At 27.6% G+C, this 27470-nt stretch overlaps 1 protein-coding gene across 1 annotated transcript in view; it reads left to right on the forward strand.

Annotated features, from left to right (window-relative positions):
- The first annotated feature begins 1032 nt into the window (after positions 1-1032).
- LOC119676363 (TBC1 domain family member 30-like) overlaps positions 1033-27470 on the forward strand; it is a 30541-nt gene continuing 4103 nt past the window's right edge. The window contains exons 1-8 of the mRNA XM_038087600.1: positions 1033-1175; positions 22485-22505; positions 22680-22951; positions 23037-23162; positions 25434-25538; positions 25670-26061; positions 27143-27343; positions 27401-27468. Of these exons, the coding sequence (XP_037943528.1) occupies positions 1172-1175; positions 22485-22505; positions 22680-22951; positions 23037-23162; positions 25434-25538; positions 25670-26061; positions 27143-27343; positions 27401-27468 (1189 nt within the window). The 5' untranslated portion in view covers positions 1033-1171. The remainder of the gene's footprint in view (positions 1176-22484; positions 22506-22679; positions 22952-23036; positions 23163-25433; positions 25539-25669; positions 26062-27142; positions 27344-27400; positions 27469-27470) is intronic.

The raw sequence follows: 27470 nt of genomic DNA on the forward strand, positions 1-27470 counted from the left end.
AATAATAAACCAATTTAAGTTTCTTACACAAACTCAATTAAGCCACAAATTCACTAAAAACACATTTAATACTAAAAAGTAAACTTGTAACTACTCTAAAAAAATTTTGTATTATATTTTATGAACAAATATATTTTTATATATTATAAATATATATATTTATTATATTTATTATGTATATATTTATATTTCTGATCAAATTAAATTTATGTATGATCAAAGAATAATTAAACATAAACTCTTTTTATACATGATATGATTATGTTTTTTTTGAATTTAATTAAAAATATATTAACATACAATACGTTATTTATAAAAAAGTAGGAAAGTATTTTTCAATATAGTATAAGAATTTATTTGCTAATTAAAGTTAAGAAATAAGTTAGAAATAACATAGAAACATTTTAAATTATATAAAATGAAATAAAATACATACTTAAATTTAATTTAATTTATCTCTTTTTAATGTAAAAAATTCAAAAGCACATTGCCAACATTTTCTAGACAGTAAGATATTGTGTATGTTACGATAATGTGTAGATATGGTTAAATTTTTCTGTTTCTTTTAAATTTGTTTTTTTTTTTTGTAATTTTTATTTGCATTTTTATATATGTATATTTGCTTTTTTTTGTACTGAGTGCACTTCTCTGCAACACAATTGTAAGAAGTGGGTCAAGACAAAACGAATCGATGCAACATAAAAAATCGCTTAAGCTCACCAACAACAATACTAAACACATATAACCGTAGAATATATGTAATATTATATCCTTCTATCATTATTTTGGTGCAATGAGAAAGTACAAGTAAAATCTTCTATCTTTTTCTTATGTGTCATTTTTTTCTATTTGTTTGAACAAAAATAGTTTTCAATGCCATGAGTTTTTCCACATAAAACCAGGCCTTTAGAGCCTTACAGCAATGAATGAAAAAATGAAAATTTATATAGTATACTATGTGAAATATATGAAAATAAAACTATAAAGTCTCTAAAATATTGTTGCATAATAATAATTTCGTTACATTATAATATATATGAAATCAAAAAAGTGACGCAATGTAAGCAAAAAACGGAATAATAATTAGTTGAGGATAAAAAGTTTAAGTATTTGGAGGGAACACAATTAAGGACAACTGCAACTTAACAAGCAACTAGCAGCGCAGTAGAACATGGGTAAATATTCTTTATTTCCATATATATAATATATATCAAAATCATCGAATCGTACTTACCTATATATTGTACAACTAATATACAAATGTCATTTAAATATATTTATAATAGCAATTATATCTTTCATATATTCTCTTTATTTCTAACATATTTATTATATTGTTTAAGCACTTGTACTAATATGTGTTAGCGTAGTTTTAATATTTTATATATTCTATTCAATTATTCTACATTCTATTTAAATATCAAACTGTGACTAACTATTTTTTCCATACAAAACTAACATATTAAAAAGGTAATTCTTTTGTAAATATATTTTCTCTGATATATCTATCTAAAATTTTATCTATTCTATTTTAAATATTAACTATTTTTAAATTTTTCATACATTTATAGTGTCTAAATAATCGCTCTCATTTACATATTTTCTATAACGTTTTTATAATCTCAAATAACGCTTCATTCATACATTTCTATTACAGTTTTTTTTTATTTTACTTCAACTTTCAATTCCTTTCGCTCATACTTTTAATACATTTTGTTATATTTTTATAATTTTTAATGACACATTCCTAAAGTAAACAACATAATTCTGATTCCTAAAATATGCACAACAAACCCATTCATGCAAACGTACATCCTTACGCCAACACGAGGCATTGCCTGCGTAAACAAAATCTTCCCGTATTTCTTCCCATCATTTTCAGCGCCATTTTTATTTCTATTTGTAGCTGTTCCATGCACACTGTACACACACACACACACGCAAGTGGATACTCCTTTTTTTGTTTTGTTTTTCTTTGCAAACAACTGTTGCATGCTTGCTTCCGCATATCGGCACGTTGTTGTTTTAGTTGTTGTTGTTTGCGTTTAAGTTGTCGTTGTAGTTTTAGTTGTTGCTGTAGGTATTGTTTTGATGTCAGTTATCCTGTTGACGTTAGAGTTATTGTTTATGTTTCAGTAAGTTTATGTGGTTCCAAATGCTATTCTCTCTACTAGAAACCATGCAATAAACACTGTCAAAGTCATAACCACACAAACGGCAACCACTCACACTCCACAAAACTTTATTGTGATTTTTTAATAAATGCCACAGAGTCCTGTCAACTTGCACAGGAGTTAAGAACCTTTTAGAAATTTTTTTTTTGTTTTGGTTTTTGATTTTATTTTAATGTTTATGTTTTAAAAGCTACTGATTTTTAATCAAAAGCTGAAGGAAATTAAGGTTAAAAGTTAAGCCTCAGGCATGAAAAGACAAGAGAATTTTCATTAAAAATTAAAATTGCCTTCCAAATTAATTATATATGTACATAAGATGTGTTTATGCTTTTTTTTGGAGTTAAGTTAAAAATATGTTAATATACAGTATGTTACTTACAGACCGTTGATTTACAAATTCCCACTGGAAGTGCCAAATAAAAATATAACGGAAGAAATTTATATATGAGAGTATGTACATATATAATAAATTATTGCGCTATTCTATAATTAGAAGCCAAATTTTTTTATATTAAAAAAAAAACATTTCAATGAGTTTAATACTTAATTACTTATCCTAAATATGTAATACCTTTATATTATTTGGTATAATGTGTTCTGAGATTGTAAGTGAATGTAAAGAAGGCCACTGCAACTAGTGTTTTCTTGTGTTATAAATAAATAATATTATAAATAATATAATATTAATAAATACAGACTTACCAACATCGCGTTATCAAATCTCAAAATGGTTACAGGCTCCTCGGGGAGGTATGCAGATCTGAGGTCAATTATTGCTTAGTCTGATGAAGTGATGAACAATAATCCGGTCAAGGCGTAAAGAGGGGTTTTCAAAATACCTCGAGTTAAGAAAGAGTAAAAGTGCTCAAGTGCACTAACTCAAAACAGCTTCAACATAATAATAATAATATTATAATTAAATAAATGTATAAAAAAGTCATTATATATCATATATATATTATATACCATAATATAAATATGTTATTCCTTAGTTTTCTCTTATGAACATCAGTTTTTATAAATCAATCAAGTACTTTTATAAATTAATCAAGTACTATTCATTATAGATAGTTCTATATACGTCAGTACATCTTTAAAATTACATATTGTTATATAACATAGGTTTTTGCGCTATTTTTATTTTTATGAAATAGTAAATTTTGTTTTAATAAAAATATTTCACAGATACGAGTTCTAAGCCTGGCATTTGTAGTACAAATAAATTATATCGGACTATGAACTAATTAAAAATTCGAATAATTTCTAAGTACTTGGCAATACTCGAAACTACAATTTTTGTCTTTTCTTTGCTATTCGAATCCGTCTAAATTTTGAATAGTTTCTTTTCGGCATAAAGATGGATCACTTTCTGCAAGAAAAAATTAACATTAAAATTTTATCTATTCTAACTATGACTTTTGATCGTCTTTCTGACATTTTATGGATTCCATGAAGAAATATCTATTCATTGCATAATTTTTTTTTGTGGTTTTTTAAGTGCTGGTCTTGAACAGCGCTTACACTGATCGGAACAAGTTGTAATCTGATGGAACACAACTTGGTTATGCTTCCAATACGGTGGAATTTTCAATTTAAGCACTTACAACGTATTTTTTACTAGAATTGCGACAAGTGGTTCAGCTTTAGTTCAGCATTATTCTGCAATCGGTCTTTTTTATTTAATGGATAGTTTAAATCTATCAACTGTTGTTATTCAATTTCGTTTGGTTCTAGCAACTCATAGCATACGACTCCTTTCTTATCCCACATAACCCTTCTTTGTTTAATGTTTCATTTTGGCGTGGATAAGGATGTTTCATCGAGTTGAATCCATAATTTTTTTTATTTTTCAATTTTTCATCACCAGTTGATGCAACAAATCTTTATTGTCTAGTAAGCAAAGAATTGAAAACTATTCAATAATTTTTAATATTGACTGTAGTCAGTTCATGTGGTTCCAATTTTCCATCTTTTGAAATCATGTTCATAGCATGTAAACATTCGCTTATGGATGTTTAAGTGACACCTAACTGTTCTGCAAGTATTTTATTCTTGAATTAAAATATTCGTGGAAGCATCGACTTTAAGAAGTTTAAAGAAGAAAATTTCAAATTTTTTTATTTATATTAATTTAGTTAAGCTATTCGTCTTTTTTAAATGATATCTTTTATTGCAGTTCAAATTATTGTACATAGATAAAAAAATCACAGTTCTTCATCTCGTAGGTTTTAAGCCTCCAAACACTTGTAAAATTTTATTTATTTTATTCATATTGATACTAAACTTTTTAATGTGAATAAAATTATTTAAACTCAAATTAAAACTTTATTTCGAAGAACAACGAGATAAATATTTAATACAAGTAAATAAAATTAAAACTTTTTTCTAAGGTTGAATTTAAATTCAATTCAATTCAGATAAATTGTTAAATAATATGAAAAAGGAAAGTTCATTTTTAAATTAATTTTTATTTCAAGAAAAGAAATGAAATATTTTACAAGGATACCATGGCAGCAAGCGAATTATCTTATTAGCTTCGAAGGCAAATTGATACAATAAAGCTCTTATTTTTTTGTATAAACTGAAAAAAGTTTAATTCAGAGGAATAAATTATTTCTTCCGTAAAGCAAAATAATAAAAGGGCAAAGATGGACTTATATAAAGGAAACCGACATGCTTTCATTGCTTTTTAATTATTAAATTGGTTCATAATGCTTTATGGGTAAAGAGATTGTGCTTTAGTTAAGTAATAAAAGCAATGAACATCAGTGGTTCGCAATTTCAGTTAATAAATCTGAGGTCAGTAATAACTTTATATATCTCTTGGGAGTACAGGAAGTATTAGAATGAAGAAACACAAAGGGAATATGTTAGTAAGTAGTAAGTAAATATACTGATGTGACAGTCTATGTATGTACTAGAAGCATATCATATTCCGGTATATAAATAATTTATGGTGGGGTTAATTTTATTATAAGCATATGTCAAAAGCTTGTGGTTATTTTTGCAATAATTTGTGATAAATTTTAATTTAGTACTTATGTTGTTTTAAGTAATAAATCGTTATTCTCTCAAAAAAAATTTAAATCTAATAGAAGCTGAATACTATTGTTGTGTGTTTTTTTTGAGTGTCAAATTTGAACTTGAATTTTTGAAATTCAATTTCATGGCAAAAAGTAGTCAGTTCTTACTGCCAGTTCATGTGATAGGGTACCAAAATAAAACTAAATGGCTACAGCTTAATTTTTCATACTATAATTATAATTTACATATTGAGTGTTGCTAACTAACTATAACCTATCGACTTACTACTTTATGCACGGGAACGAAGAAACATGGACGAAAACGTGTAACGGTCGTCGGATTTGACGTGAGATCGAGATATGAACATACATGATCCTAAATATGTAAACACCATTCCAACGAAAAAACCGATACTAACATTGACTGCAGATGAGGACTTTCTACTCTATATACTCTAGAACTTATCCTACATATTTCTAGAAGATAGTAATTTACTGAATAGGAAAGTGTAGCTATTGACTACTCAATATAATCTGGCTATTGTTAGTGTGTGGCAATACTGGAACCTTACATTCCAAGATTTTATCCGATGGGAATTTAGTGAATAGGAAAGAGTGGCTATTGCCTAATCAATATAATCTGGCTATTGTTAATGCGTGGCAATACTGCAACCTTACATTCCAAGACGTTATTCACAGAAATCTAACCTCAATTGATTATAAACCCTTTCGAAATTGCAAAATTTCTATGCTTTAGTATTGATTAGAATCAATTTCTACACACATATTGTACATTTAATATCTTTTTCCATTACTTCATTTCTTGGCATTCCAAAGTCGTCCTTTGTATGGTATTACTGGGGACTATTGCAGCAACAAAACTAACTGGCACTGTTGTTCTTTAGCATATTCCACAATCCGATTAATAAGTTATAAGTCTGCTTCATAATAACAATATTGCTAGAACACAAAATATATCACTCCATCACCCATCAATTCCCTAATAAAGAATACTATACCTTTATCAAAAAATTATACTAACATATTTGTATGTATATGGTATGTAAAGCTTATTAAAAAAGTTTTTTATCTCATTATTGAATGACCGATTTATTTCAAAACAAAAAATTATACTTGATGCTGATAAGACATATATACAATTCACAATAATTTTGATATACTTGCCTATATTTCTGCTTATCTATAAATTATTCATGATTATTAAATCCTAAACCTGTAAGTAAATTTTTGCATACTCTATATATTGTTGTATAGATAATCACACCCACACAAATGTCGCATTAAATTAAGTATTCATCTAGTATGAATGCACCAATTAATTACTTATTGTATGAGCTTTTGCTGCTATTTTAATGATATTCCATGAAATCCTTATTAAATCCCATTTGTGTGTGAAGTGCCCATAAACTTGTTTATTTTGTGTGTGTTTTTCTTGGAATTAAGTTCACTTAATTTGTATGATTATGCAATTAGTACATAAAATAACTCCTTGGATGAGTTTTCCCATCTTTCAAGTGTTAATATTTTACTTAACATTCGTATCCTTGCGCTTTATATGTATACTATGTGCACAAATATAAATGTAATTATATTGAAGAAATACATTACAACAAGCGATATTAAGTGCAATAAAGCAGTGAAGTACATCATATAAGCAGAATTATTTATGTATACGAACGAATCTAATATAATATATTAATTAAATTTAATATATTTTATATTGACATTAGCAAATTCTCTAAGATTGCATTGTTTATTAAATAACTTTTTTAAATCATTTAATAAAGTAATAACCTTATAAAATTATTTTTAATTTGACTAATCAAGTAATTGACTTATGTATTTTTGTATACTATATATAATGGATATTTCATTTCATATTTACATCAATATTTATGATTTATATATATATATATATATATACATACATATAGTCAGCTTTAAATATTATCAAAAACCATTAATAAATTGCCAATGATCGATTCTAAAGATTTCTTCAGATTTTTATTAAATATATTTTTACTATCCCTTCAATTTCACTCCTGGTATCTTGTCAGTACTTATTTTTTCTTTAAAAACTCTTGATTTAAGGTTTGGATGGAGTTTTATAATACATGAATGGCTTCTTAGTTAATTTCAGATGATAGTAGAGATTTAATTCAATTCTTTACAGGCTATTGCAGTTCAGAAAGCATTAAGTCATTGTAATCTCACTAAATATCTATTTTGTTATAAATCTCGACTTTGCTATTAACTAAAACATTATCGTATGTGAACCACTTATCGTCAACTGTTGTCGTATATCTGAAAAATAGCACGATTTTCTTCATTTTCAACGTAAATCATATATCAACTAAACTTTAAACATCTTTTTCTTATCAGTTTTATAAAAAAATAATAATCTGAAACTGTTAATCTTCAATTACTAAGCGACCTTATCCTAATACTTAGCGACCTTATTAGTGAATACTTTAGAAGATTGATCGATTTGAATAAGAACCTGTTATCGATTAACCAGAACATTTGCACCGAACATTTCAAAAGTTCGAAAATTTTCGAACAGCTTTATATTGGTGGTTAATAAAAGATGGGAAGACTCAATAATATGCAGGCATCTGTATGCAATCTGGCCACTTTCCACTAAAAGAAAATCCAATATTCTTATGGTAGGTATACTTACAGGTCACGTAGACTAGAAAACCATGCTAGAAGATGGAATCTCCCTGTCATCTACTCTGTCTTTGCCTAGCTCATGCACGGCGGCGACTCAACACTTTAGGAGCCCTTTCTAGAGGATCTTTATCAGCTACAAGACAAGACTGAACAGTTAACAAACTAAACTAAAGAAGTATATAATAAAGCAAAAACTTGAACCAACAGTGTTCAAATATTTTTACGTCATTCGTTGAGGTCGAGTGTTTCATAGATTTGAATATTATAAAAACGAAGACAAAATTTCGTACAACTGGAATAATATTTAAAATGTGTCCAAAAACTCACTCAACCGATAAAGTAGAGAATAATTTTAATAGCCTGGTCAGATTTTAAATGATTTTGATATAAGATTAGTTTCCAATTAACATTTCCGTACTTCAAGGATGTAGTCATCAAGTTAATTTTCGTATCGTTAAAGGAAACAGATATCGGCGTAATCGAGGTAATGTTGATATTTGGTGAATGTAGAAGCTCTCTACAAGTATTTTGGATTATTCAAATATTTTTCTACTATTAAAAATTCACCTGTATAATATTTATTTTCATAAAGCATAACTAATTTTCTTAATTTAAATTTTCGAAAAATTAAAAAACATTCTGCATACTTGAACAAAATCTTAATCTTGAGAAATTCCAAAATAACACAACAAATATCCTTAAGATATTTTGAAACAATTTCGCAGTGCTCAAAAATTAAGACATTCAGCTCAAACATGACCTAAGTTACGTGACTGTGCCGAAAGTTTCTTTAGCTCACGGTTTCATACATACGGAACCGTGAAGGAACGATGCACGCTTCTGCAGTAAAATCCAAAATCGAGACTGTCACTTCGAATTGGTATGCGTCTGAGTATACTTGCGATTAACAATTTAAAGTGCTTCAGTCTTACAACTTGGAATAATATTTTCTTAATAGGCTACTTTCGAATGTGCTTCACTCCACAGCGAATACTTTCCGCCCAAAACCAATTTGAAATTCCCTTTTGCGCCAGGCATGCACGCCTTTATGAATATTTACGCAAACTAAATGAAGTTAATTTTGGGGCAAAATTAACTTCAAGGCAAAACATAGTTGAACTTTTGGGCTTGCAAAAAAAATGTATGAAAAATATTCGCAAATAAAGCAAAATAATGGAAATAATCATTTAGTATGAGTACACAAAACTTAGGTTGTGGTGAATACTTTCAACTGTCGGCGGCAAGTATTGTGGACCGTGTCAAGGATGCGCTAAATAACAAATACTCATAGTGCTCATCTACAAATTTCTGCTAAACACAGCAAAGATAAAAAATTTGTAATGAGAGCAAAAATGGGTGTTAAAATGTTAACGTTTAGGAAATTATTAAAACAGAATTTAGAACGCAAGCTGCGAATCATGGCGTGCGGGAAATAATTACGCTGCAGTCAAGCACTTATTTATTACAAGTACATAAAAGTTAGTTTTCACTCAAAGTAAATTCTTTAGTTCACTTTATGAATTGTTGCGGTTCCTTAACAAAAATAAAAACTACTTAAGTATCTCTAACTGCGAGAAAATATAAAAATATAAGTTTTTACAATTTTAGAAGTCTTCACCTCGATTTTTTTTCATACAAAATTTTTGTGTTAGCTTGAAACTTAAAGTACCTATCAAAAATAAACTGTAGAAGAATGTTAAGTATCAGTCCAAAAAGGTCAACGACTGATATCATGTTCCTGTAATTAAAGAAGAAAAATTAAGGGATTTAGTATTAGTATTGAATTTCCAAAATTATCTTATCCAGAACCGATAACACTAATTACTTTAATTATAGAAATTTCGGATATTGAGATAAAGTTCAGGATCAATAATCGTATTCCCTTTTGAATGGAGTACTATAACGCGTTGTGAGTTCAAGTTAAAAAAATTCATAAGTCCATAAGAATCTCCACAGTAAATATAATAACAGTAGTAAAATTATGGTACCGGGTTAGCTATCTGCATGTCAAAGACAATAAATATACAAGAGTTTCACACTTTTTTCTTAAATCTATGTTGACTTGAAATTTAAATTGAGCTTTATTACAACACTTTATTTTGGACTTAACGTTAAATTCATTATATCTATGCCAAACGATTTAAGTAGAATATATCACAAATTCTCTACTAAATGGACTTGCTTTGTTTTTATGTGGATGATAAAATAAAATCAACGGACTCAGTTATGGCATTTACGGTTTGTAAATCTGGGTTAACTTTTTTCAATAAAGATCTTCTTTTACTGCACTTTTACTGCAATTTACATTTTCGATTGGTAAATCTGGGGCAAAATGTATAACACTCCAGACTAATTTTTAGCACTCTAGATATTTTGACAGAGTAGTAAGATTACCCTCAACAGCTGGTTTATATGATTTATGATTATATGAACAGATAAACTGTGATTTGATGTATGCTTATAAGTATTTGTGAAAAATATAAATGTCTACTAACGCTACTAAAAAATGTTAGATTACTCCAAAAATATTCGATTGGACAACAAAATTTGATAGATAGAGTGTAAATCTATATTGAATTTAGATTTACTAATAGAAAACGTCATTAGTTGACTATTGTGTCCAAATCTAAAAGCTGAAGAAATTGGAAATAATTGTTTTTAAACTTAGAAAACTCATATGAACAAAGAAGGAGAAAGAAATTTTTACGCTACACTCAAGCACTAATTTATTACAAGTACATAAAAGTTAGTTTTTAATTAAAATAAATCCTTTACGTCACTTTATAAATTCTTGGGATGCCTAAACGTAGGGAAAACTATTTACGTGCCTTCAGTTGCAAGAAAAGAGAAAAGTAATAAATACGCTACACTCAAGCACTTATTTATTACGATTATAAAATAGTTAGTTTGCAATTAAAGTGAATCCTTCACGTCTTGGGATCCTTTCACGTAAAGAAACACTACTTAAATCGTCGTTGTGTTAATGTAATAGCTTTGTGTATATTTAAAACTTAAACCACCTCTTGAGAGTATATTGTCCAAATATATAAGCTATTCGTATATCAACATTGTTTATGCTTAACATAATACAACAAATACAATCAGGTTTTTACGAATACTTGGTGATAACAAAGGAAACTCTCTATATCATCCAAATTCTGTGAACAGAATAGGCACATTAGATCTGTAATAATATATACAGCGCTTAGTTAATGAATAACTGTTTTGTTTGGTGCCCTAAGATATCTTCGATTTCTATTCTAAGTCTTGAATTGCAAAAAAAAATATAGTTTTTTTTTTTTTAGATGTATAGATATTTTGGACCATCTTCTTTTAGGAATACAGGTTACAAAATAATTGACTCAATATTTAGCTTAAATACTAAATAAAATTTGTTTTCAAAAATCTTCATCTTACAGTAAATACTATACAATTTATAAATAAGATATTTCATTGTTTTTTTTCTATTATAAAAATAAGAATAAAATTTTACAATTTTATAAATTTTACAATTTTATTATTACAAGTATACTACATCAATCTTAGTTAAATGAAATTATTTTATATCTTGCAATTTTAAAAAACATCTGACAACATGAATTAGTTGTATTCACTTGATTTGATCCTTAGGCGACAGTCATTACAATCTGTAACATTTTTTTAGATTATTTTAAATTAAGACAGCTTAAAACAATACATTTTCTCAACAATTCAAAATCTTCAACCAGAACTTTTTATGACAAATACAGTCACCAGCGCTTCAAGCACAAACAAGGACATCAAAAGGATACAACTAAATGTTTATATATACACTTGAGTTGCAATATGTTCTGTACACACAAACTGAGCAATGACAAGTACAAGTAAACACACAGATGACGATGGCATATAAAAGTAAACATTCGAGCTGATTTATCCTTTGGGCTTATTTTATTAGCGGTTTTTTAAATGTGTACTCCTTGTTTGTATATCTATTTTTCTGGTGCTTGTACTCTAACTGGAGGAGTCACTAAGTCTGCTGTAGACATTGAACAAAAACAAATTATATATTCAATTCATAACATTGACGTAAAATTATAAAATAGGTTTTTTTATTTTCCATTTTCCACAGGTTCAAGGATGAAGAAATTTTCTTAATGTTCCGTAACAAAGTTTTTGTTATGTCAATATTGAATATGCGTTATGGAAATTTAGATAGAAATATTTAAATAGCATGTAATAGATACAATATAAATATAAGTAATTTATTTCTCGTTCTCGTTCTCGTGAAAATAAAAATATAAATATTAATATAAATGTAACAATAAAGAACAAAATTTAGCTATCCGTTGTGTTGCCTTTACGACGGTAGTAGAATAATATACCATTGGTTGTAAAGTTTTTTATTACAAACACGTGTCCTTTTCTGTTCATTTCGATTTCTTAATAAAAATCTGTTACAGCTATTAACTAATACCTATATATCTCCATACATATTTTATATATATTTTTATATACAAAATTTTTATTTTTACCTCATATTCTTATGACCAAAATTAACTAAAGTACATAGCTTCATCGTTATTATTAAATATTATAAATATATATTATATTAAATATTATAAATATTTTAACACCTACATATAATACACTTTGTTTTCATCTAAAATATTTTTAATATCTATAAAAATAATAAACCAATGGCTGTACAACTAATGACTATATAGGTTGATTGGAACTGTAAGAACCACGAGTCAAGCCAGAAAGCAGATCAAGGAGTTCACACTTGCCCAATTACAATTTATAAAAATGTAAAGTTGAAATATAATTTATAGCGATAAAAAAATTTATATTATCAAATCGTGAATCTGATTTCCTTATTTGACAATGACTGCCTGACTGCATACCCATACCTTCGCGATCGACCTCTCACATTTAAGGGAGCCGTTATCTCTATACGCTCTTTTTTTTAAGGCATATTATAATACTTCTATATACATATGTATATGTATGTCCAAAGTCAATAAAATAATTGACAACAATTTTAAAATGACTAAAAACAGTTTTATCTCAGTCAAAGCTAGGCTTACTAACAAATTGAATCATAATTAATTTGAAAAGTTCAACTTTTGTGATTTACTCTCTGAAAACCTATGTAAACCTTTATTTATTTTACATGTTTATCTATTCGTTGTTTATTTTATGGTAACGCTCTTATTCTTTCTTATTCTTTTCTTTAATGTATTTATAATAGCAACTATGAATATATGTATTTGTTTCTGCTGCCTTTCATTCTGAACAGTCTGGCCTGAACAGCACTGGTATATGTATATGTTTATGACCTTAAGCTACGTTATTGTAGATCAAATATATTAGCTATCCAGATTTTAAATTTCAAAATTCTAGTAAACATATATCTTTTATGGCATTGGTCATCTCTATATGAGTTATCTACACTTATGAAATTGTACATCTTGCACACTTTTATGAGAGATGTCATTGATCTATATATCCCAAGTTGTCTATTCCCATAATTAATACTTAAAAATCTAATTTCCTGCGCATAGTTAATAGTATTTTAAAACAATTACTTCAATAAGTCTTCCTAAAAATGTTCAAATTTTAATAGCTTTTATTTCTTTCTCATTTTCATACAAAAACAATAGGCTTTTTTGGTAGGTCGCAAGTATGGCAAAAAATAGCAAGTTACTGGCCTATACTGGCCAATGTAATGTACGCAAAACAACAACAAAGTGCCATACTTGCGAGCCACCGAAAAGGCCTGATAGCAATTCTCGGAAAATAAACAGATTTTATATATAATACAAGTATAATACAAGTCCTGTTTTCAGTAATACCCCGTCTACACTATACGATTTTGTATATTATTTAGTTAAGTTGTATTGCTTATAAGAAGTAATAAAACAGATATTAAAGAAACAACTTCGTTTTTATCTATTTACCATAATAGGGTATAAGAATAATATATTTAAGCAATGTTAATCTAAAAATACTCTTGATAATTTTTATCTGCGTATATTATAATTATTATTCACCTGAGGGATAGTTATTATTCACACTTTACTCACTATAATTACACCCATTAAAACATTTTGTCAACACTTTTATCCGTCAAAGTTTAACATGTGATCAACTACAGTGGTGAATTATTTATTTCTAATAGGTACTTGTTTAAACAGGAAGTGAAGAAGTGTGTTTTTTAAAAGATTAAGTTCAATAAAAAGGTTAGAGTGGTAGAGAAGTTATGTCCGAAAATATATCATCTTCTCCAAAAGTAATAGTGCAAAAAATAACAAAAGCCGACAAAATACCAAATCCTAATATAAGGCAATTAAATTGCTTGTTACAAGGAAAACGCTGTAGAATTTGCCAAGAATTATTAGCAACTGACGAAGAACTTAAATATCATTTCTATGATTATCATCAAGTAATTAAGAAAACAATTAATATATATAGAAATATAAATACTTTATATGATATATTGTATATACATAAGGTAAAGACGTGCTTCAAGTTTGCGTGCTGTTAAAATATGAACGCCATTTTGTTAATTAGTGTACACATTCTTTTTTTTTAGATATAGCTTAATGTGAAATAGAGTATGTGAATAATTGTGATAACAGTATTTAAAACAAATTTTCCTATTAATTGAATATAAAATTACAGCACAAGTGTTTATAATATTAAATACATATACAGTAACCCCCCTATAACGCGGTAGATTGGTTCCGCGTTATAAGAAAACGCCTTATAGGGGTCTTCCCGTACACCCCGTATACACACGTGTAAAGGTACGTGAAGCTAATTGTACAAATCGCCGCATTATATGGGGATCGTTCCTGTTATACGGGGGGATTAAAATCGCGTAATATGAGCCGCGTTATAAGGGTGCCGCGTTATAGTGGGGATTACTGTATTTAAAAATTATATTATGTTGTCTCGGTACAGTAGCATATGCATTTAACCCACCACAACTGATATTTTTTATGTATTAGATTGTTTGTTAGAATTTAAATTAATATTTATATAAAATAATGAAACAACAGGTTTACCGATTATTTTATTATAGAATATTGATTGAAAATATAATCGATTTATGAAATCAAAATAAATTTTTTAAATAATTCTATAGTAAATTCAGTTTTACTACTACATTCTATTTTATTTTGCATACTGCTTTATCTCCAAGCACTCTTTACTCCTGTTTGTGTTAATAACATTTATGTTAAATCACTGTTAACGGTATGGTGAAAATTTAAATTGAGTGCACTGAGTTGAAAAAGCAACATGTGCAATTGAAGCTGATCATTGATTTAAAAACAAACCCAAACTTTTTTCTGTTGTCTACCATAGTTGGTATTGTAGTATATTGCAGTATAGTACAGTCAAAGAAGATAAAGAAAAGAAACTGAGAGGTAAGTTCGAATCATAGTGCCTCTTTGTGTAATATCACAAAAAAAACTCTTAACGAATTTTTAACGCTAAAAACCAACACAAAAAACGAAATTTTTCGGGAAGTGCTCTTATTTTAGCAAACATTGTGGTGAGTAGGGACCGAGTGGGGAAAATTATTACACACCATTGTGTAGCATTAGGCTTTTTGTTTTTGTACTGTGTGATATTTTGACCTCATTACTCAAAATTTTGAATAATATTTGAATTATCCAGAAAATTTTATACACAATTTTTCGAGTAACTCTCAGTTTATTTTCTTTATCTTCTTTGGTACAGTATTGAAGTATGGAATATTGCCATATATTTTAAGGTAATTTGTGGTGTTTTCATTGGCTTTGTCAGTATTTAGCGTAGTGTTGAAGAAGAAAACTAAAGAAGCTATACATTCATTGTTTTGTTTATAGATTTGTGATTTGATGAAAATTTCGAAATAATTTACTTTATTTCTCTATTTAAATAAAATTTGGCTCAGATTTGTTTGTTATGAATAATAGAATTTGTTTGTATATTTAACATAATTACAGATATCGGTTGACTGTAATGCAAAACTGTGATGTAAACCAAATAATCAAAACTAAATTTTTGTATAAACGTGCACTTTTACATGTATACACATATATACATATGTATAAAATTATATACCTGAAGCTGATTATATGATACGTATGACTACTAATTGATATATATGGCAAACATCGTTTAGATCGCTTAAGATATAATTACATATTTGTATATGAATATAATAGTAATACAAAGTACTGATAAAGACATAGATTTCTAAAATAAAAATTCTTTAATTTATTTACATGAAGTATGTACCGCTTGTAACGGACACCTCTGTTATACTTATATTCCTCTGGTATGAATAATTTGACAAACTCTGCTGTTATGTGAGCATCTATCTTAGGTGGACAATTTTTTCAATAACTAAAATTTTTCCATATTATTATTGGTAGCACTAGATCTGCCATTCAAATCTGTGGGCCGGAACCTTTTTGTGGATTAAGTTGGTCTACAACTAGGTCTCTAATTGATAAATAGATCGCAACCGAGAGAAGTCGCTACTGACGCGACAGTCGAGGTAACCGTCTGGCTAAAGACCCCTACAGTTACAGTTATTTAACGCCATGGACTGCGTTATCACCTTAATAAAATAGGTCTGTCCGAAGATATGAAGTGTGGACTCTGTTTAGAAGCAGATGAGACTTTCAGTCACATTCTCTGTGACTGTCCAGCCTTGATCTGGACCAGGAGGAGGTCCTAAACGCACGACATTCTGGCCTTCAATTAAAAGGTGGAATATCTTCTGTTTGGTTAGGGTTATTGCAGCACAAAAGATCAATCTGGTCGAAGTGCTCTGCTCCGTCGGGAGCTAGTACCCCTTTCATTCCTATCCTATTGGTAGCTCAAACAGCAATAGAGCCAATACTTTTATACTCAGTGAATAAACAGTAAATTCCGTATAAGTTTCTATAATTCGATTGTAAAGCACATAACTTGTAATACCTAAGACTGATCTATAAAATTGTTTTTCATATATAATATTTCAAGCAAAAATTATTGTATACGTAAAGTTTGTATTTTACATCATATGTCAACAAAGTTCTTGACACAATCCTTAAAATTTTGATTAAGTAAAACTTCCTAAAATATTTAAATATTAAAAAAAATCAAATGAGCAGCATATTTAGAAATAATTCTTTTTATTTTATTAGTCTATGTCGTATTGTATGGACTACAAGTACCATATTAAGTACTTTAAACCATACTTTATATTTTTGGAACTAATGACAAAAAATTTCCAATCAGTTTTAATTTAGTTATAGTTAAAGAATGGACTAACTTTCAATTCTTAGAGAACACTATTAAAGCTTTGATTAAGCTAGTGTTAACTACTTTAATTTTTTTGTTATTATATTAGAATATAATTGGCTAACAATAATAGAACATGTTGTACAGTTCTATGTGAATATGCTAGGATAACTCAATTGTAAATTTATTCGTATTTTTATACAGAACTACTACTTTGATTTAAATAATTATATATACATATATAGGTATATACATTTTTCATAATTCAGCATTGAGACATTTTTTATTTTAAAACTTTTGTTAAAAATAAAAAACAAGTTAATTAATTATTTGTATATACAATTTTTTAATTATATTACACACATTCGAGTAGCAATCTTAAAAAAAATATCCGAAGTGATATTTTAAAATGAAAGAAAGGGAAATGAGGTAATAAATACACTAAGCGTGTTAAAGTAATGGCCCAGTTATGGGCATACTCTGTGCAATCAGTCTTCAATAGCAATTCAACCCAGATGTTGAGTTTTAAAACCATTTTTTATTTAGTAATTATTTAGTAAATAATATATTATTGGATATTGAATGGAACTTAATTCAATATTTTATTTTCTTCTTCCGTTTTATAAAGGGACTTTGTTGTTTGAAATTCCATATTCCACTCTTCTTAGACACATCCATAAATAAATACAAATATATTTTGTAATCTATAATACGTCAGCATTTTATAAAAAAAAAATAAATATATTATAAATTGCAACTAAATTTATTTCATTAAATTTTCATTTCAACTTATTTGAATTATTTATACAATCAATTTCAATGTATTCCTAATGAGATTTTACTTATATATTTACACTTTTGTTGATACATATAATACATATATTCATAGGTCGAACATTGTTTTATTTTAACACAGAACCCATTCAATATTATTTATACAGAAAAACAAAAGTACATGACTCGCATCTGGGATATCATATGGTATGTGTTATTGAATATTCTAGAAAGCATGCATCCAACAATTGTTAGGTAATGTTTTGTGATACTCAATTATTACAGTTCATGTTGTTTTTTATTACAGTTATTTATGTTTTTTTTTTAAATATTTTATCCGAGACATTTCCCAATGTGACACTTTGAACAGTTTCATTCATGCTAGTCTTTATATCCTAGAAGTGCTGTTGCTTTATTTAATGACACCCAAGGGAACGTGTGGGAGCAAGCACGAGCTTTTGCAGTTCACAAGGAATATTAAAAGATATTTAAAAAAAAAAAAATATAGTACTTTATTAGTTTTACAATTTAACTTGTATACAAAGTAAATAGAAATTAAATTTGATATTTTTTAAATTAATATTAAATTACTGTAACGTATTATTTGAGAAATCCCATTTAATTTTGAAAACACTTGTGCAACTCTTAGTATATACTATATATAAATACTATAAATACTAAATATTATATATATACAATATATAAATACTATATAATATTATATAAATCCTATATAGTATAAATATAAATATTATAAATACTATATTGAGTCAAACTTCCATAACTCGAAGGTTCATTTTGCAACGAATAGGTTCGACTTATGGAGACTTCGAGTTAGAGAATTATTTTATTTTTTTTTATTTTTTAAAGAAACTAGAATTACATTTTAAGATATTTATTTATTTATTTGAAATAAAATACAGCACAGAAGTTATAATGAATTAAAATATTTAGAAATTAGGGTTTGGGACTTTAATTTTTTTTTTTAATTTTCAGTAAAAAGAGATATTCATACTCTTGTGGTGATCAATACTTGTAGTATCATTTGTTAGCAAATATAAATTCAAAATTTTGAATGAGTCTTCTACTTTATTCTTGGAAGGCTGATGAACAATTACATCCATCGAACTCTCATCATATCTTACCGTTGCGCTTAGAATTGGATCTAGTAATTTAGAGCTATATTGTTCAATAATATCGTCATCTGTAGGAAAGTTTGATGTATAAATTTCATTGTCAAGCTCAATATAATCCTTAAGAGTAGCATTGGTAATTATTTTATTTACTGGCATTTGCACAAAGAAGCAATATAAGAAAGAAAAAATTAAACATTTGATTTGGGACTTCCCCTAACAGCAAAATGCAATTATACTTAAAACAAAAATTCGACTTATAAAATGGGCTTTCCATATTCCTAACGGTACGGAACAAACTTTTTGTTGGAGTTATAGAGAAATTCGAGTTATAGAAGTTCGAGCTATGGAAGCAGAATAGAATTGTATGTAATTAGTTCTCTAAAATCTTGGTGCACTGTTTTTTGTTCGAATTATAAAAAATTCGAGTAATAGAAGTTCGAGTTATGGAAGTTTGGCTGTATATATATATACATATGTGTATTATTTATAAAAATTGTGTTTCAAATTGAGATAATTCAGAGCAGAAAATTTAATTTAAATTTTCATTTCATGAAACATTCAACTTCCTTCATAGTAAATATTTGCAATTTCAGATATGTGTGAGTGCTTTATAAATATTAGCTTCATATTTTTTTTCAAAATAATCATAACAGGGTAAAATCCTGCTTTGCTTACTTGAAGCTGAATGAAACACATTTATCATATACTATACTCACTTTATCATAGCAAGTGCGTTATTTGCCATAACTTTTACTTTGTACATACGGACATATATACAAGTATTTATATAACGTATCTGCATCCTGCTGTGAAACTAAATCAAATCATTAAGTATATATTTTTACGTGAGTACATTTCATAAGCTCAGACAGTAAATATTCTATTATAAAACACAAATAGTGCAAATGTCATGGTCAATTTAATAAAAATAAAAATTGAATAATACATGTAGTGCAAATACAAGATTCTAAAATTTTACTACAATATAATATCATAAGAAATACAGAACATATGAGATGTGTTTATTTTAATAACACAAATGCAATAAAAATATTGTACATATACATATTAAAAGGTTTTTATTTTTATTCTTTTAAATTTTCATCTTTAACTCAGTTGTATCTGATTTTATTATGCTCTAAAGTAACTTCTAGTAATAAAAGAGTTACTAGAATAATGGATTCGATTATTCGACACGCAAAACATTTCTAAACAATTCCTGTAAGGATATCAAAAGTTCAAATCGATCTGTGTAGAAAAAGTTTGGAAATTGTTTAATACAATAAAAGCTTCACATTAGATAAGCAATTTGTAAATTTTACATAAACTTTACAGAAAATGAAATACAGTTAATTTATAGTTAACCAAAAGAACTTTGAGTATATTAAAATTAAAATACTATATTTTATTTAATATAAATCTAAAAGGAATACACTGTCGAATTTGCCTGTAGCTAATTTGAAACCAAGCTAGAAATAAATAATGAATAATAATTAATTTTATGTTATTAGATATATTTTTATTTAAATAAACACTTAATTTTTTTTTTCTTTCAAATAGCACTACCAAAGCAACAAAATCTTCAAAAATACTAAAGTCTGTCAACACATTATACCTAATATACAAAAAGGTTCCAAATATTTTAACTGAAGAAGAAGTTCGTCCACATATTAACACACAAAAAATAAAACCTTATTAGTGTCGGAAAAATATTCTATATTCTCATCAGAACCTGGAAGTTTCAAAACCAATTTAGAGAATCTGTTCTGTTACCTGAACAAGCTATGGGTGGATTGAAGAGAGAAAACAACAACACTTCTATGACAAAAATGTCTATATTTTCTTAAATATAAGGAAAGAATTCACAAAATTATAAAACGATTCAAATACCATACTTTTGCCTAGCTTTTTAAAAAATCTTCATTTATAACTGTTTCGTTTATATGTATATTTAAAAAAATGTTAAAATGTATTTTTATATAGAATAGACACTCGTTATTTCTGACCAATTTTAAATTGGGTGAATAAAGAACCAATCTATCGATACTCACTAACGTGTTGCTAACAGCCTTTGACTTGAGTTATTAAACATAAGATCTATTAACCTATCTCTCTCTCTCTCTCTCTCTCTTTTTCTCTGTTTCGAACTCTATTAGTTACTTTCTTTCTCGCTCTTTCTTTCTTCCCCTCTATTGCTTTTTAATTTAAGAATGGGAAAATTTTGGTATAAATTTAAAAAAACTGTAAGTGAATCTTAAAAGTCCAAATTGTGAAAATTAATTTATATTAAACTTGCTACATACTTTAAAAGTATTTTTCTTTATCACCCCCTCTGTTCTTCTTTCATTTTTCTTTTTTTCTGTATTTCTCCTTTACTATTTTTCTTTCTTTTTTCCTTTCTCTTTACCCTCTCTCTCACTCTATCTTTCTCTTTCCCTATCTTACTTTCTCTCTCTCTTTCTTACTATCTCTCTCTCTCTTACTCTTCCTCTATCATTGCCTTCCCGTCTCCTTATCTCTCCCCGTCTCTCTGTTTGTCCACCTTTTCTTTCCCTCCTACACTCGTTCAGCAATTAAGGAGTTGCTTAATACGTATTTAGTCCATAACCGTCTTTTATTATCTCACTCTTTTTCTAACCTTCCCGCTTTCTTGTCCTATAACTTTTTTCCCTTCGCGAACTTATTGTAAACTCTAATATATTTCGATTGTACTAGATTACTGATCCATGGGACATTATTTTTGAAGTTATTTCCATTAAAGATATTGAAAAATGTTCATCGAAGAACTTTAAATAATTATACAAATATTATTAAAAACCTTTTATTTTTTTAATTAATTAAGACAATATTAATTTTATTTTTCAATTAATATACAAATATATCATATCACAATTTTTTATTTTTTTTTTTTTTTTTGTTTTACATAAATTATTTATATTTATTTAATGTTAAGCAATTGCTCAAAAATTGTTCCTTTAATGCAATATGTGCACTTGAAAGTATTGTATTTCCTATGAAATCAGTTGCATTTTCCAATAATGAAGAACAAACAATTTTATTTATAATTTAACACATATTTAATCAACACATTTTTGCAAAAATTAAATAAATTAATTTATATTTTAATATTCAAAAAAATTTTTTTTCAACCTTTCATAACATATTTAAACCATTTTCACAAACTAATTGCCGAATATTATAGACATAAAATTTATCATAACATACATAAAAAAACAAATTTATACTTAAACATATTTTACTAAAAATAATAATATATATATATTTTATTGTGTATTTATTCATTTCTAAAATATATATTTGTATTTTATTTTTTTCTATTTTCTCTCAAAAAAAAAAAATATACAAAAAAATCTTTTTACGTGTAAAATGCTAATAAAAAATAAACTTTTATAAAGTTTGCATACTGCACGGATATTGTAAGTCTCACCTAATCTGATATTAATATATATATTTTTTTATATACATAATATAATAAGTGTTTTCAAATAATTTTATATTTTTATTGAAGTCAAATTCAGTTAAAAAAATAAAATTCAATTAAAAATATTTATTTATATTTTTTTTTTTTGAAATATTCACACATCTTACAGACCAACCACCGCAACTAAAATTCTCACTATCACCACCACCACCAAAAGCTATCTTTGGTTCACCACACAACATGCAAGCCAAATCGAATGATCTACAATCTTCCAATTCAGTTAAGAGTGACGATGAATCCTCTTCAGTTGGCATGTCGCGTTCCACGTCCGCCACTCGTAATGATGACAATGATGCTGCTTCCGATTATAATCAATGGCTGCATGCTATGAAACTGGTAGCTCATTTACCCGGAGGAATGCCACCTGAATTCCGGCGTAAGGTAAAACTTTGCTTCCGTCCATACACTCGTACTTAAATCCAACGTGAAGTTTTTAATAAATTGTATAATTAAAATATTTTCTTAGTTGTGGCTGTCACTTGCAGATAAATATCTTAAATCAAAAAATGTTGATTGGACAAAGGAGGAGGAGAAATGCTTCTGTGAGAAATGGCGTGAAGATGACGAAGAATTGGGTATACAAATTGTGAAGGTATGTTAGTGAATACAAATAGATGTAATATGTAAACTTATTACAACCTATCTACATATAATAGTCAGTATTAGCCACGATATAAAAGTATTTTTTATTGTCTATTAGTCAGTCAATATATAACATTATATTGATATAACATTATATAACATATATACATTATATAACATTTTATAAACATTATATAAATTTATTAAAAATTTAATTTTATAAATATTGATCAAATTCTGTAATTAATTACTTCAATTTTGATTACTTAGATTAACGATCATAAAGTAAAAGAAATGTATAATTTTTGTTTAAATAAAATACCCTTGTCAGATTAAAACTAGAAATGATTCTGAAGCTATTTAAAACGGCTCTTTTTAAATAAATAATTTTTAATAAGCTCTTGACGTCCATATTCTATATTTATCGTCTAAAAACGAATTTGTCTTGACCTTTAAAAAACAAAATGTCTTCTAAATATTAATATTGAAGATATCGATAAGTCTCCCTCTAGAACATATACTTGTAAACAATCTTTTGACATCCATATTCTGTATAAACCATCTAAAAACCAACTTTTATAGACCTTCTAAAAATTAATTGTCTTCTAAATATTAATACTGAAGATAGCGATAAGTTTTTCTCTACAACATATCTTTATCAACAATAGATGGTTTATATAGTATAAACCATCTAAGAACGAACTCTTCTAGACCTTCAAGAAACGAAATATATTCTAAATATTAATACTGCAGATATCGCAAATATAATTTATTATAAATTTTGTATAACTTTCACATAATTTTTTTTCTGTAATATTTATTTCATTTAATGTATTTAGTAATTACCATAGTTTTGCGAGAATTATATCTTATCAGTTTAAATGCTTATAAAAATTCTTTTAATTTCTTCTACTAAAAATGGTTCGCGTTATTGTTGTAGCTTAATGAAAACCTTTCTTTTAAATATTAAAAACTCAACGTCATCTTTGACGATCACGAAGAGGATGACGATGTATACTTACTCAAACGATGTTATTAACTACTCAAAGAGTTATATATTTTAGATATTTATATAATAAATCATTTTAATCACAAAGATCAGTCCATAATTATATATAAGGCTTTACTATTATATGATATACAACATTATCACTTCAACATTATACAGATAACTGAATGCATATTGGCGCATTTTAATAGAGAAAACCATAAAATCTCATTAAAAAGATGTAAGTCTTAGAGCGGGTTTGCTATTAGGTCAAGTAGCTAATTAACTTGGAAGATTTTCATATTATCCTCAATAACTTTTATTGCATCTATAAGGAATATAATAAAAGTGCATTTTTATTATATAGCGTTAAAAAGCGTCTATAACATTACTTATTGTTTAAACTGATTTTGATCCCATCGAGTCCTTTACTGCAACACAATGGATCAATATGTCGAATTGATTATCCAGTATCACAGTTATAACTTACCATTAGGTTAAGTTATATGCATAACTATGTCGAACTATATGTTCTATATCAATTATCATGTACAATTTGTTTTAGTATTTATTTACGACAATTCCGAATTGGTACCAAACCATTCTATATACTGCAAAAATAGATATACAGTTTCTGCCATCAAACTCCTATGAATGACAAAAAGTAATACAATAAATGGCTACTAAATGTCATATAAGGATATATATTGTATTCAGATTTTATTAATTATTTCAATTGAGCAGACGCGGGCTTTATATTCTTTATTGAGGCTAAAGATGGTTCACTGACCCCCTGTATAAAGGATCATCTAACTTTTGACAATATAATCGATTATTTATTTTTTGTTTTCAATTATAAAAAGCATATTTTAACAAACAAAATTTAGTTATTTTGTTAAAAATATTTATTTATATATATTGTTTACTTGACTTGTGTGTTCTACAAGTCAATGCGTTGGGTTAGTTGGATAATTAATAGTGACTTTGAGCTTCAAATTTGGCTAGGCAGAGGTTCACCTGTTGGTACTTGCAGTCTCAAAAAATTATTTACGTTTAATTATATACAAGAAATATTTCCAAAAAGAGACCACTGATGGTCTCTCCAGCCAGCCAAAAATTCAATTAATAAATAATAAAAATTTTTGTTGTTTTGATTCATTACTGTTCAAAATACCTAAACAATGGCTTCCAATATGAAACATAGTTTCTTTCGTCAAAACTAACTTAAAAAATCAAATTTAATAAAGTATTTATTCTAACAATTTTACGTCTTTTTTTTCACGTTTTAAACAGGACTTGCATCGCACAGGCTCTAATTTATGTTCCATTAATCAAGCCAAACTAAAGCGCATACTGTTAGGTTATGCACGCTACAATCCTGAAGTTGGCTATTGTCAAGTAAGTCAAGAGTTAAGAAATTAATTTACTTATAGTTTAAGGCTTAAACATTCATTTCATGCCAATATTGTTAGCATTTCACGAATTCTAATTCTCAGAAGAAGTAATTGAAATATTTTGTCCTTGTACAGGGTTTCAATATGCTTGGAGCATTAATTTTGCAAGTTATGGATAAGCAAGAAAGTGAATCAATGAAGGTGATGATCTATCTTGTCGAAGGCGTACTGCCTCAAGGTTACTTTTGTGGCTCAATGGGTGGACTTCAAGCAGATATGGGAGTTTTTCGAGAACTCATGCAAACTAAATTACCGCGTCTAGCAAAGCATTTGCAAAAACTGCAAGGCCCCATCGAGCATGCCTATGAGCCACCACTAACGAACGTATTTACGATGCAATGGTTCCTAACATTGTTCTGCACCTGCCTGCCAATGACTTGTGTGCTGCGAGTTTGGGACCTTGTGCTTATTGAGGGTAGCGATGTGTTGTTACGTACTGCTTTGGTGTTGTGGAGTTTACTAGAAGAGTAAGTACAATGTAGTTTGCATTATAATTCATGTTATACAGTTTTGTGTGCCAGATTTGTTATCTGAAATTATGTCACGGCAAATGGCAGGTGAATGATATTGTTAAACATGTACAAGGCTGCCGGAAATGCACAGCAAATAAAAATTTTGAACCTACGTTCATTGTATGTATGTACAGCAATAAGTGAATGCAGCTACTGTCGTCTCATGTTTGCATATTTAGCAAATCTTTAAAGATACAAATACCAAAATTTGTAGATACTAAACGACACTAAATGTATAAATCAAAGTGCATACATTTTGTAACTGAGTTTTAATGTTTGTTTTCATAAGCAAAACTTAAAATTTACTATGTACTTCATACCTTCCGTTTCAACTTTTCAAGGAAACAATTAAGCAAATTCTAAATTTTAAATTCTGTTAAAAAATGTTAGCAGAATTTATATATATATAAATATATTTATTTATATTGTATATATATAAAATATGGTAATAGTATTGGTAATGGTTTATGGGTTAGGCTAAGGCCTTTATGCACTACGACCAGCTTGATCTATTGTACACTCCTTTGTATTAGACATTTAGTATCTCGAATAATCGAACCACCTACTTCGGAATGAGTTTTTGAAAGTCGTCATCCTATAGTTGGTATACACGTAAAATTTTGTGTCTTTTGTGACCAAGTGCATCACAGCTAGTGATCAGATGTTCCATAAAGTCTTCCTCATCACAGCAGAATCTGTAAATATTTGTGTTGCAGGCGACGTGGCCTGTTAGGGCTCCAGAGAGTGAATTTAGAGTCTTCATGTTTTGGTTGAGAACGATGTTTGCTCTTTTGGCATCAAAATTTAAGAATTTTTTGGAATGATTAAGACCGTCTGTGCCATTCCAATATTGAATAATTTATTGGTCTCCTGTTTTATATATATATAATATATACTTTTTTGCATATTATATTATATTCTATATTATACATATTATATCATATTACTATTATATAAATATTATATATTATATATATACATTCCTATTTCAAATTATAATTATGTAAATATATAATAATTATCTATTTTCTTTAAGACGCGTACTAAGTGCGCGAACTGCGGATGAATTCTATTGTAAAATGGGATCCTTCTCTAGTGAACTTCTGAACGGCCACCTTATCGATTCAAATGGTTTAATTGAAAAGGTAGTACAACTTGGACCTATTGCAGATATACAAAAGCTACGTGACAAACATCTTTACAATATAACACCTTTAGGACATAAGCAAGGTTTACAGTAAGTTAATTTTACTCATTTAATTATATGCAAATAGCAATAAAGTATCTTCTATAGGCTATATTTCGACGGTGAAGAGCCACAAACTGATGAGGAATCGCATTTAGCGGTCGCTACAGTTTGGGGT

The sequence above is a fragment of the Teleopsis dalmanni genome, chromosome 2 (genome assembly GCF_002237135.1).
Source record: "Teleopsis dalmanni isolate 2A chromosome 2, ASM223713v2, whole genome shotgun sequence".
Classification (NCBI taxonomy): Eukaryota; Metazoa; Arthropoda; class Insecta; order Diptera; family Diopsidae; genus Teleopsis; species Teleopsis dalmanni.